General features: G+C 39.1%; 1 protein-coding gene across 4 annotated transcripts in view; it reads right to left on the minus strand.

Moving 5' to 3' along the window:
- mcamb (melanoma cell adhesion molecule b) overlaps nucleotides 1-13593 on the minus strand; it is a 65929-nt gene extending 52336 nt beyond the window's left edge. For all 4 annotated transcript variants that reach the window (XM_041805889.1, XM_041805880.1, XM_041805864.1 and 1 more), the window contains exon 1: nucleotides 13415-13593. In XM_041805889.1, coding sequence (XP_041661823.1) covers nucleotides 13415-13478 — 64 coding nt within the window. In that variant the 5' untranslated portion in view covers nucleotides 13479-13593. The remainder of the gene's footprint in view (nucleotides 1-13414) is intronic.
- Between the last annotated feature and the right edge of the window lie 271 nt (nucleotides 13594-13864).

Consider the following 13864-nt stretch of genomic DNA (forward strand, 5'->3'; position numbering starts at 1 on the left):
TTTGATATTAAAAGTTCTTCACTGATGACAAGACTGAACTTAAATACACCTTCAGAATATGATTATTCCTTGGTTGTGCTGAGTCTAACTCTGGATAAAACCCTATTTAAACCTACAGACTGCCTGCATCCTACAAACAACAACACAGCACACCACCCTCCCTCTCTGTTCAAAACTGGAACTCCACTTCTTTTCTTAGAAAATCAGCTGATCAGTCCACTTACTGGGGATATAAAAAGAGATGCGATCATAATAGTCAGACACAAACTTTAACCTTCATGTATCAAAGTTAGAAAGATATGCAAAAAATTCAGACAGTGTGGGGAAGAAAAAACAGCAAGTTGAATGCTTTTTGTAATTTGGTTGCACTTCTCTAAGGGATATTTGTACTAATAAAATATAGACACAAATTACTGTAATTCTAAAGATCATTCATGCCCTTTTTAACCCCACTCTCTGGCATGTCACTACGGCTTACATAACGTCAGCTCCCCAGTGACCGCAGCAATGTTGATATTTTTGGCTGATGAGAGCTTTCTCAGTTTGTCTAAACAAGAAAAAAAGGCACTGAATTTAGGGTTTATTTCAGGACTGATAGAATATTCAACACCCTTGTTCAGCGCCAGTCTGTTGTTGCTACTATGACCCAGGATGAACTTGAGGAAAGCATCCCCCAATGTGGGCTTTCACTTATTAGAGAGAAACTTCACTGCACTCTGATGTTTGCAGACAAACTGAAATAGAAACAGAAACATCTGAAACTAACAAAATACAAGAAAAGGGGATCAATCCAAGAATAAAGTGATTCTGGTGTTAATAAAGTTAACAGCTCTGTGAATATTGGCTCCCCATTTATACTCAGCTGTAAAGAACCCTGCGATGTTGAACCACTGAAACAGTTTAAGGTTTAGTGCCTCGCTCAGGCAGGACCTGACAGTTTGATAGCGACATTTCAGCTTAATTCACTACAGCCAGCTTTATAAACCAACTCTTCGTGACTTTTAAATTATTTCGCATAAACAATCCTGTAGTGTTTGTCAAGTGAACTTCGCTTTGAATACAATATATCACACAGAGAGCAACGCCAACATCCTGCTTTTTTAAGGCTGAAACCTTCACTAAGACCCTGTGCATCCTGTTTGTGTCTATGTAAGCAGCACATTGGCCTTTGGACCTCTCACACCGCTGTTAAAAAAAGGCTTAAGGTCACAAATAAAATCCAGGACAGGTCATTCTGGAGAATTTTTACATTTTTCAGTGCCAGTCAAACAAAGGCTCTTGACTGGTTTGATGTCCTGGTCTGCACAAAGGTTATACTGCTTGTCTGAGGATGTGCTCACACCAGGGCCAGCTGCTCCACTATGCTGAAGCACAGCTGTCCCCCTGATCGAGCAGCTTAGCACAAATACGTCATGATGTCCTTGTCCTTATGTGATATTGGCATTGCTGTCTATGGAAGCATGGCCACAAAGACAGCAAAATAAAGAAAAACACAAAACAACATGACAGTAACTCCACTCACTTTGTGTTGGGGATGAATGATACTAGATTTCTGTTAACCAATATACAGATACTTTCACATTAATTTTTCGCTTTCACTGATACAGATATTTAAAAGGAGTTAAGACCAAAACATTCAGTCCATAAAAACAGAATTTAAAATTTGAGGATCAGCAAATAAACAAATTTCAGACTTCAAAACACACTATAAAGTGTAAGGAATGATGATGAATGAAGAAAAAGACTTCCGCTCACGTAGGTCTGTTGGTCCAACCATAAAACTCCATTAACTTGTTGGTAGCGCAAATATTTACAGTTGATATGGGCAGATTTTGATAACCAAAATATTGATCAGCCTTACTTTAAATTATTAAAGTACTAGGGAATCTATAGTTTAAAACATAGTTCTGAAAAGTATAACAGTACTGAAATGTTTTGATAACTTTACATTGGCACTTTACAATTACACCTTATATAAAAAAAAAACTACAGATTACTGTGGTCTTCTGGAGGTAGTTCTTCACCAGGAGCCACATATGTTTTGGGTCGTTGCCATGTTGGGAGTCAAAGCAGCAAACCATGACTCAGTTTTGCTGCTGACTGCTGGAGGTTTTCTTTCTAAACCTTTACATATCCTTATTTCTGTATGATTCCTTCCACAGTATTCCCAGTTCCAACATCCTCACAGCACAATACTTCCACCGCTGTGTTTCATTGTGGGGACGTTGTTCTTTGGGTTATACACCTCTCCCCTTTTTCTCCAAACATAAGCAACATCTCTATGTCCAAAGAGCTCTAGCTTAGTTTCCTCGGACCAAAGGACATGATTTCAGTCTGCAAAATAGTTTTCCAGGTTGTCCTTAGCATACTTTAGTCTGGCTTTGAAGGTGTCTCTTCTGCAGAAGTGGAGTTCTTCTTGGTCTGCAACATCACAGTCCATTCCTGTGATGATCTTCTTTGAGACTACAATTCCTGATTGGCTAAGTCATTCACTAGCGTCTTGGCCGTTGTTCTGGGGTCTTTAGACACATCTCTTACTAGTTTTCTTTCCAGAGTCTTTGAAATCTTTCTTTTCCTACCTCTGCCAGGCTTGTTCTTGACTGTGTGGCTCTCTTTGAATTTCTTGATGAAACTTCTCACTCCGGTTCTTAACACTTGGAAACCCTGTGTTAACTCTGCATATCCTTCTACTACTCTTTGAGCATCAACAACTCTTTTTTCTCAACTCTAAAATGATTTCTTTTGTTTTTGCCAGGATGCTTTCTCCAGTGACAGCTCAACACTCACCGCAGTTTTAATACTGTGTGTAAATGGGTTTGTGCTATGGCTCAAGAAAAAGGTCAGCTCTAAAGGTCGCTAATAATTTTGAATGTCAGTAATTGCATACTTTCATATTTCACAGATGTAGTACATTAGAAAACGCTCTTAGATGTTATAGTTTGTTACTGACACAAGCAGTGAAACAGCGACACTTCTTTAACTAAAATAACACCTGATGACAACAGGTCATTAAGCTGTGCTGCAGTGTCTATGTGGTCATATGTGTCTTGGCGTCTGGGGTCCCCTGGGGAGTGAGTTTTCAGGACCGTGGGGATACCAGGTGTAAGCAGCTGTCGGTCTGATCAGTTGACTTCAAAGCTTGTTAGCATGGGAGCTACTAACAGTCAGAGGAGAGCTGCAGATGCTGTGTTTGCTGAGACAAGCTCAAACTTTCTGATATGAGTAGATTTTTTTTAGCCTGCAGCTAAATATAGAGCTATACATCAAAGTACACTAAAGCTGTCCAGTGGGTGTTCAAGCACTTCAGTATGGCTCCCAAATGAAAAGCTTCATCACACATCTGCAGACAAGGCTGATATTGTGTTTAGGCTTTCTAAGCAGCTCTTAATATTATGTCACCAGACCGTGTTGAAAGTTATCATTACAGGCTTTGAATTGAGACAGATTTTGATAAATTAGAAATTTAATGAGAGCAATTATTTAAAGAAATGTGAGTTTTTACTTTCAGAGCATATGTATTTGCCCATTTAAAGTCAACATAAAAACAACCAAAGCGATTGTTCTTTGGGACAAATTGTGAACAAAGCGTAGTGTTTTCTTTGCTCTCATAGGCAAAAAGGAAACAACACTGAATATTATTTTCCCTCCTTCCTTTGAGAGAGTAAACAGGTGCTGGATCGCTCGCTGTTGTTAAAATATCAATCAGCACGGCTTGGCTGCAGATTGCTTCTTCTGTATTATTCAAACATTTGCAGACACGGCGAACACACAAAATGGCCCCGATGACAACAACACAAAGTCTCCACCAGAACAGCCCCACACGCCCACTCCATCTCTGCTTGCTATATTGACCAAGGTAATGGTGATAATGGATGTTATTCCAGCAATAGGAAGATCAAACAGTAAAATGAACCGTCTACAATTCAGTTTCCCCAGTGCAAAGTTTCAGCCCATTATTCAGTTCAGCTGGGACATCAAGAAGCCGTTCCCATAAAAAACACCTGAAAACAAATACAGCTTTTCTGGTACTTTCAGCACTCACACACACATTGACCAATGAGTAATGGGTGTGTTTTCTTCTTCCTATCATTTCCTCACATTGCACTTAAAACCTACACTAGAGCAAACAACATTAATGCAAGGTATTAAAGTTTTATTCAAACCCAAGAAAAGCCACTTTACTATACAGGACTATTTATTACATGATAAATGAACAGAGTCTGAGGTGACTTTTCATACTAGACAACCGATGGAATTCTAGCAAGACCACCATTCTGGAACATCTACAACGTTTTTTTTATTATTTAAGAAAGTATGCATAGCGAGAATTGCATTTGTTACCATTCAGAGCTGTATGTTAACTTTTTTTTGCCCATTGTGCTGGTGCTACAGAGGTTGACAATAGTTGACAAAGAGGCTGTAGCACAGAACAAAAAAGAACAAAAAACCTGTAGCACAATATATAAAATGTTTGTTACATCTGTAACCAAAATATATGCTTAGTAAGTGAATGTACTTGAAAACAAAAAAAAACAAAACAGCCTAAATTACAGCTCTCTGTTAATGTCTAACAAAGCAAACAGCCAATCATTGTCAAGAATTTTAGGATGCAGCAGAGAAGAGGGACGCTGATGGTTCATCTCTACATTCAGACACAAAACAAGCAAACTGCTAGAAGCTGACTAACTTTATAGAAATGTTGGTGCTTGAAGATGATTAGAGCAGTATGATTTGGAAATCAGACCTTGAGATAGATCAGACAGAGGAGCAAATGAGCTCCATTCATGCTGCTATTTGCTCCTGTACACCTTTTTGTTTACTGACAGTTTTAGTCTTTTTCTGTGTATCCTATTTACTTAAACTTTAATGTGTTCTGAAGTATGTTTCTTTATTCATTTTTAAACTGTGTTTCAAGGACTGAAGTGTTAGGTCTACACATTTATATATTGGTATTGATATCGGATAAATGTAATTTGTAAATATCTCATGTATAAACCCCAATACTGTGCATTCCTAGTCAAACTAAGAACTAGAGTAAAGTTTTATGTTCTTATGTGGGCCTTTTCAATGGATTTCTTGCAGGCCAATTCAAAAGGACCAAGGACCACAGGTGGCCCACAGCCCATAGTTTGGACACCCCTTATATATTTACTTATACTCAGAGTGATCGGAAAACATTTCTGACATTGTTAGACCTTCATTAAACACTGTTAGAGTTTGGTCCATATTCAATCACACTGGGTTCTGATGTTTATAGAGGTAATGTAAATGAACAGATCCCTCTTTTCTCTCTAACACAGTGTATTAAAACCTGCAGTACTATTGGAGTTATACGGTAAAAACCTGATGATGAAATGTTTAGGAGGAGTGCTGCTTTAATCCCAAGTTTTATATTAAGGCAGGTAGGCTAGACAATGTTAAAAACGAGTATCTGCTAGCTTATTTCTTCATTCTCCTCAACCTCTCCAATTACTCACAGATAGTCACAGAGTTGGCTGTTAGTGAGAGGACAGAGCACTCAGTCTGCGCTAACTTCTGACCAAAGGTTAATGTATAAAACGATGCAACTTCCCTTCACTAATATTGTAGCTGATGCTGTTTGGTTAACAACAAATCCACGTCTGGATTTTTCATACAGGTCCGATATGAGACAGACAGACAGCAGCGGATGGCGGAGATGAGGGAGGAGCATGGAGGAGAAGATCAGTGCAGCCACACGCTGCATAAACTTTATGTGCATTGTTAGGGTAAAGACACGGCCCTTAGCCTCCGTATGAGCTGCTGCAGGCCACTCTCTCACCATCGTATCAGCTGCAGAGCGTGGCCGCTCACTCTCCAGACGCGCAGGATTACGCATGGTGAGAGGAAATAACATTCCCCTTGAATTTAAAATGTGCCAGAAATGTAAAATAAATGAACTGGGCATGGATTTAAAATCTCAAATCAAAGTGGGCTGGAGTTTTTGTGGCAACAAGTAAAACCTAAAGTCTTATCTGCACGTCTGGCATGCATGCACCTCTCTCACTTTGTCATAGCACCTGTGTGATAAAGAGTGTCAACCTCGTAGCAAAGACAAATTTTCTGGTAGCATTTGTAACATATATGTCACCACGTACAGCCCTGCCATTAAATAAGCTATCTTGCCTCCTATAGATAAGAGTATATCCTTTCCTATTTAGAGGCTTAATGCTAACATTAGCTGCTATGTTGTTTGAACTTGAAATAAGTCAGGATTTTCCTTGAATAATTCACTCTCAACTGTCTTTGTGGCTGCTGACAAATGAGTGTGAGAGATACCTGAAATTTAGGCTGTACAATATCACAGTACCTGGGGATTGAGAAGAAAATGGAAAAGTAAATCAGCGTGGCTTGGTTTGGATCAGCACAGCCAAAAGTCATGGTGGAAAAGCCCCATACCGTTCTGGCTTTGACACAGCATTTAACAAGTTTAACAGGCTGAAATCAATTTAAAAAAACACAAATTTGTTGAATTGTCTGGTAATTAAAGTACTGTCTAGAGACTTTACTGTTTAACTAACTAATCTCCTACAGCATGCAACCAGGAATAAAAACATTTGACATTTATATCAGTATTTTAGCTCCCAGCCTTGAGGATGACATCAGAAAATATCTGAGAGTACAGTCAGGAGGGTTGTTATCATTGTTTCATCACATGTTAAAAAATGTTTTTTATGTGCCCTTGAAAAATCTTTTTATACCTCAAGCAATACCTCCAAGCATGACAACAAAATAACAGTTAGAGTTTGACATTCATCTTTCAAAGCCATGCTACATTGTTTTGAAGAACAGCAACAGCTGAGTCCACAAACAGTGATTGCAGTGTGGCTTACTGGATAATGGTGCATGAAAGGCCCCTTGATTCTGGACAGTGACTTGATGTCATTATTGACAAAGCAATCTAATCTTACCACAAGCCCAAAGTGAAAGTCTTTGATATGAGAGAAAAAGAGTGAAATGTATGTGCCATGCTCAAAATGGGAAAATAAGTATGCAAAAGTCGTAAAAGTGTCACTTCTGCATCAGAAAGATAGCTTTTAGACTTATAAGGATACCAAACTTGGCATGATGCAGGTGACATTGAATGATATTGATACAGATTCCACCCACAGATTTGGCCTCAACAGACCCAGAGAATGGGCCATCCCCAGCTGTGATAAATACACTACAATACAATACCTTTATTCATCCCCGCAGGGAAATCCAATAAAAAAGATGCTTCGCTATTGGAGCTGAAAACTGTGACACATTATCAAATTATTTATTTACGTCTCTACCCTTTTAACCACCTTTCCACAGATTTTTGCCACTATTATCTGACACTTTCATAAATTTTGTGCAATTTTTGCCAACTTTTTCCCCTTTTAAGCCATTTTCAGCTTCTGCCACACTTTAACCCCTTTTCATCACTTTTTCCCACTCACTTTTGCAACATGAAACCATTTTTTTCTCCTTTCATTACCATTTTACCACCCTTTTCTCCCAGTTTAGCCACTTTCTAATCCCATTTCATTATCTGTTGATGCATTTCTGTAACTTTTAACTAATTTCTGCTACTTTTAAAATCTCATTTCACCACCTTTTCTGCCCATTTTTGCCACTCTCTGCCTATTATTGCCTCTGTCGACCAGTTTTTGCCACTATTAACCCCCTCTTATCACTTTTTAGGACCATTTTTGCCCATTCTTAACTGATTTTCACTGTTGTTATTCCCACTTGCCGCTGTAAACACATTTTTGCCACTTGAAACCCCTTTTCGCCATCTGTCTGCTGGTTTTTGCCCCTTTTAACCCATATGTTGCCATTTTCCCCCATTTTTTTTGCCTCTAATAACTCATTTTTGCCACTTTAAGCCATTTTGATTCTGTTTTAAGAAAATGGATTTACACTCCAAAGAAACTTGTATATTATGGCATAAATGGATTAAAATATATTATTTACTTTAATAACATATGTTTATCTCAGCTTCCCTCTACAATGGATCATGACTTTGCTGACCTCCATAGGCCCCTGAATTTGGCAAGGCCCTGGAAAGCTCTCCCCTTTATCCCCCCTTATGAGTGGCCTTGAGGCCTAATATTGGGTAATTTATCGATTTCAAACATCAAATCTTTGCAGCAAACCTACACGGTAGTCCAAATTCCACAATAGCACGGGCAATGCTTCGGTATGTTAACATTTGTCCTTTGCCATACTGTTAACATCACTTACACTCTGAGTTCCTGTAGCACAGAACTAATATCATGTGGCCTTTGTTCTGTTTCCTGTCCAGGTTTCCCTTCAGGATCTGGACTATGTTTCACTAATCTTAATAACCTTGATTTCACCAAAACAATTGAAGACTTCTTCAGACTGATGTTGCACTGTCATGCCCTGGATTAAACACAGAGCTGGACTGCACTGCTGCTATTTCTGTGGTAGACCGAGGAGTCTGTTGCATGGGAACACATAAACAGAGAGCCTGAACAGCTCTGGGCTTTATGTCAGGACAGAGATAAAACACCATGTGCCATGATTAACTTTATCCACACGGATTGTTTCCATCAGCTGGTTACTAAGATGACCTAAAGAATATGTAATATTTTCAAATATAGGAGTATACTGTATACTGCAACAGTCAGCTCTGAATGAATAATGATGCTTTTTCATGAGTTATTACTTCCACTCAGCTAGACTCTGTTTTGTTTTGACACTAAGCACTTTGTTTTCCATTAAAGTGCATTTATTCTCTGATAATACCTTTATAGCATGGATGCATAAACTTGCCATGATGTCCAGTGCAAAAATGCTTTTGGTCCAGAGACAAAATGCTATTTTTGAAAGATATCTTTTGGGGGCTTTTCCCCTTATTAGACGTGAAACACAGGGTTAAGAGACCGGGGAAGCCATGCACGAGCTATCTGTGCGTGTCCATGAGTATCCATGACAATGCTTTCTGACTCAGTGGTCGAGAAATGTCTTGACGTCACATTTTAGTATGGGGCCAGCCCACTTGAAAACTCCCCAGAGGTGATAAATTGTATATATTTGCAAATTTAATATGCTAGCACCAACAGCCTTCAGTGTTAGAACACCAAAAAAGATTTAACACTCTTATTCTGTAACAATTTCCAACCTGCTCCAGACACAGCTGCTCATATGCATGTCATGAAACAGCTCCAGTCTTTGCTGTGGACATGTGCCGGAAGAGGTCTGAATTTAGGGACTTTCATTTCCAGCCCGTTCTGCTGATCTTCTGCCAGATTACTTCAATTTTGTACGATGCGGTCAAGACACAACAAGGACATTTATTGTCTGCGACCAGCTCACTTCTTCTGAAGAGCAGCAGTTGTTTTGAGCACGAGAAACTGAAGCACAGAGCACAGAGTGATGACCTTTAAATGAGTGAGGTCTAATGTGGCTGCTCTCTGGTCCTGCTTGATTAGTGGATGTCACAGGAAGTGAACAGTTTGGCTATCCAGGGTCACCGCCACAGGTCGGAAGCATGTGTGTCTTTTCTCTGATGTCACCCCGGGCCGGAGCAGGAGAGGTAGCAAAGAAACAATGGAGCACATTTGTAGTCCCATTATTCAAAGAGGTCTTTGTAGATACAGCAGAGCAGAGTGAGTTTAACAAATACTGAGATTATAACTGGAGAGTATTAGCCATTACCTCAGCGCTTTACGTGGAGCACAGTTTGCTCAAAACAGATTACAGTTGGTGTGATTGGTTGATTAATAAACCTTTAGGGCTGGAACATTACACTTAACTCACGACATGATACCTAGCAGGTTCATGATATGATTCATCACAATTTTTTAATGATATTGTAACTGCTATAAATGTGATGGAATTTAAAGAAGTATGTCTTTTATTTAAAATCTCTGACAATAAAACACGTAAACTACCCTTTTCCTCATTCAAAATAAAAAAAATCTAATATGTTTTCATTTTAAAGTTGTACAGATCTTTAATCATAAAAAAGGAACGATAAAAATGCAGATTTTTTTTATAAAGGCATGCAGATTATATCTTACCAGAACTACCGACTGTGATAATGATTATGTGTCTCCATGAGGCATCCAATTGCCAGACAGTGAACGTGCAGCCGTGAGTCAATACAAGCTGTGTTGTTTTCTGTGGTAGTGTGATTTCTGGAAATATCCAAGGCAAGGGCTGCCCATGAGGCCCAATGAACTCTGACCTAAAATACCCCAAATCAGTTGATCCTTGAGTCATGATTGATTAACCTTGCAAAGCAGATGGATCAGCCAGATTTCATATCCGTCCCATCTTTCTAAACTAAGGTCTGAAAACATACTGGATAATGTTCTGGGAGAGGGAGGGTAGCAATGGCTGCCACCAGGGAAGCATTTAGCTTGGATGTCATTTAGCTAAGGAATGAGCATTTGTTCTGATTAGGGTTGGGTGCTGTTTTGATTTTTTTCCAATACCGGTGCTAAATTGATCATTTTTAAAAGGTGCCGGTGCCTAAACAATACTGGGTGAGGGAAAAATCGATACAGTATAGTATCCCGATAATTTGCACGTCGATAAATTCTATCGTATCTTCCGCCAAGTATACATCTTTTTCAAATTACGAGAAAGGAGATATTTTGTACAACCATCATGAAAGCACCAGGAAAAGGACATTAGGAATGCAGACAGGGCACGAACAACACGGATATGAAACATGGGGTTTGCAATAGTGCATGAAAAAAAAAATACTGTGGTAATATGATAAAAATGAAGGCTAAGGCTAAATCAGCTAAACAGTTGAAAAATTGTACAGCAATATATCACAATATATGGTATTGCAATACTCTGTGTATTGCAAAATGTTTAAAACCACAATTATATCGTATCGTGGCACAAGTGTTGTGATAATATCGTACTGTGGGCCACTTGGGCTTCCCACCTCTACTAAACAGTGCCTAAATCGCTACGTTTAAGAGAAAATTAAGTATTCTTAAAGTTGGCAGCTGAATAAAATCCATCTCAGTATCATAAATGATTCAAAAATAAGATGCCAACTGAACATATAAGTAAAAGAAACAGGTATAACTTCTTCACATTACTTATTTTGTGCCTTCCTTGAAGCAATGAAAACTGTCTTGTACGTAGGTACACTAGGTATTGGATGTGTTGGTATCAGAACTATGTAGGTACCAGATTTCAATACTCATCCCCAGTTCTAATGAGCTTGACCATTGGTCTAAGACCTCCAAAATCTAACCGGTCCACCCTTGCGCCAAGTCTGAAGGAAATGTATTAAACCCTACATGAGACACTGCATTCACAATAATGGACAGACAGCTACCTGAAAACATAAGCCTCAGCAACAGCCAATATGGAGGCATTTGGGACCTATTCAAAACTTCTGTTCAAGGTAAAAGAATTCCTGCCTTCACTGGTTAAAAAGGAGATTTTAATACTTTTTTATATTTTGCTTTAAACGACCCAGATCTGTATCAATATTTCATATATTGTGATGTACTATACAGCCCTATCAACTTTTCCTCATTGATTAAGCCAAAATACGGATGATTTTCTGTAACTAGCCTCTTTAAATAAATATATACTTCTTCTGTTTGTCATTTTGATTATTTTATTACAGAATCTGGAAGTACTTCTAGCCATTTCAAAACTTTATTCTTGTAAACCAAACATACCAAAAAACAACATGCCATGTCTTTTTGCATCGGCCTGTATTGTCGAGAAGAATTGTTTCAGCGACAGCAGATGTATAATTCAATTTAAAATCATACTTCTAAATCTAACCCAGGTGAAGAAGCTCCACAGAAAATATCCAATGGCTTATTTAATGAGATTCAAATAATATCCCCTGACCAAATGCTTAATAAATATTTAATTAATGACAGGGTAGAAATGCACTGGAGGTGAAAGATATTAGTCCAGCCAGGTGTGAGTCATGACATGGGGCTGGAGAACATGACCAATGCTCATCAGGCTGAACTTAAAAAGGAGATCAGCACAATACAGGCACAGGAAAGACTCATGTGGTTAAAGACAAGCAGGGGTAAGGAGAGGTGAAGACATGCTGCAGTCAGTGTTACAGAAAAGGGAAGGGTGGGGGCACTGAACAGTTATGGTTGACCAAACAATCAAAGCACCAACACTAAATGAAAAGTCCTGTGGAATGGAACTAGATAGCCCCATAACACCACCTATAAATCTACACTCACACCTCCATAAATACACTTATCCCACTCTGTCATTATAAACTCTGATATAAAAAGTAGTTAGAGTGAAAAAGAAATGATGATACTGTAAATTAAACCATGAAAGTTTTCCATGCAGAGATCTAAGTACAAACTTGTGCAGTGAGAGCTGTATCTGACTGGGGATGTTTCTGTGTGAGGTGGAAACATGCCGAACAGACAGGGGCTGACAGAAAGCAGACTGAGCCTGCTGACTACAACCGGACCTCTGTGCATGCCAGTGGCTAAAAATACATGCAGCAAACTATCCAAACTAACCATACCTAGCATGCAAATCAGCAAAGTGTGATGCCTACTTGTAGGAAATTCAATTAGATATTACTCAGTTGGACTAACATTTTTGTTTGGCAGAACTGAGCAGCATTCATGCTCGCCACAAGTCTTTTACACCAGTTAAAGGGTATGTATGCTTTGAGTGTCATGCATCATACATTTTTAAAACCATACAGCTCCTTTTCTGACTGAATAAATAGTGAATAGGACAAGTGAAACTGTAATCAGACTATGTTAAACTGCAGTTACCTATCAAATAAAGTTCAGTTCAAATCCATTTCAGTTAAGTTTTGCACTTTAGAGCCTCCTGGATGTTGTCACATTTTTATAACCTTCAGTTAGTTTGTGTGGTGACCTGCTGGGATGCCTTTAGGGGGATTTTAAGAAACCAGGTTAGCATAAACATTCACCCAGGTTACAAAAACACAGCACTGCAGACTTTGATGGTTTACTGCCTCTGGTAGATTTTAACTTAAAAGTAATGTAAGCAACAGAGGACTGTGCAACATCACATCCATTCAGCGTGCAGGAGCAGTACCACCTACACTGAGGTACAGTTTATATACAGGAAACAGCAAACATAAAGCCTCCAAAGTTCCCATAGTTTAATAAATCACCCCCATGGCTCAAATCTATGACAAAAGCCGAATTGCACTGTCAAAAGACCTCATGACGCTATATAAAATCCATCTCTGCTTTTCCTACATCACCCACAATGAATTAGCCCTACTTTGATAACGAACATGATACAACTTTATTTCTCGTGCTGTGTTTCTTCTTCGCCTACCTGTAAAAATGTACACAAACTATTGGGCTAGCATAAACCATCTATGTCTCACCAATGACAGTTCAAACTCTCGCGGTGTATCGTGAGGGAGTTTGTTCCTCGTGCGGCTACTTACCTCCCCAGGTGGAAAAGGTGACAAAAAGTCCGAGGAACAGGTAAGAACCTCTCCGAACAGCCATGGTTGTTGGTGGGCACAGCTGCTGTCCGAGCAGGGGTGTGTGTTAATAATGTGTGAGTGAGTGTGGAGGTAGTCTGACAGGGACTGGTCCTGCTGGGAAACTAACCGTGAGAGACTGAAAGAGGAAGGGAGGGGAGGTGCAGAGCAGCGCGCGGGAGGCTAATGATGCAGGAGGGGCAGACACTTGAGGTCCGACGCTGTAAAAAATATCAGTCTGTGCCAAACATTCAGGCGTATTATAGGCTTCAGCGAAATCATATTTTATTTATACAGAAGTGCTTAAAAGTAACTCATGTAAGCCATTTTTTTTTTGCTTTTTATTACATGATTAAACTGACGAAAGATTTGGGCACAAGCTTAATTGAATGACCGAGGTTGATATTTTTT

The sequence above is a fragment of the Cheilinus undulatus genome, linkage group 2, assembly GCF_018320785.1.
Source record: "Cheilinus undulatus linkage group 2, ASM1832078v1, whole genome shotgun sequence".
In the NCBI taxonomy this organism is placed as follows: Eukaryota; Metazoa; Chordata; class Actinopteri; order Labriformes; family Labridae; genus Cheilinus; species Cheilinus undulatus.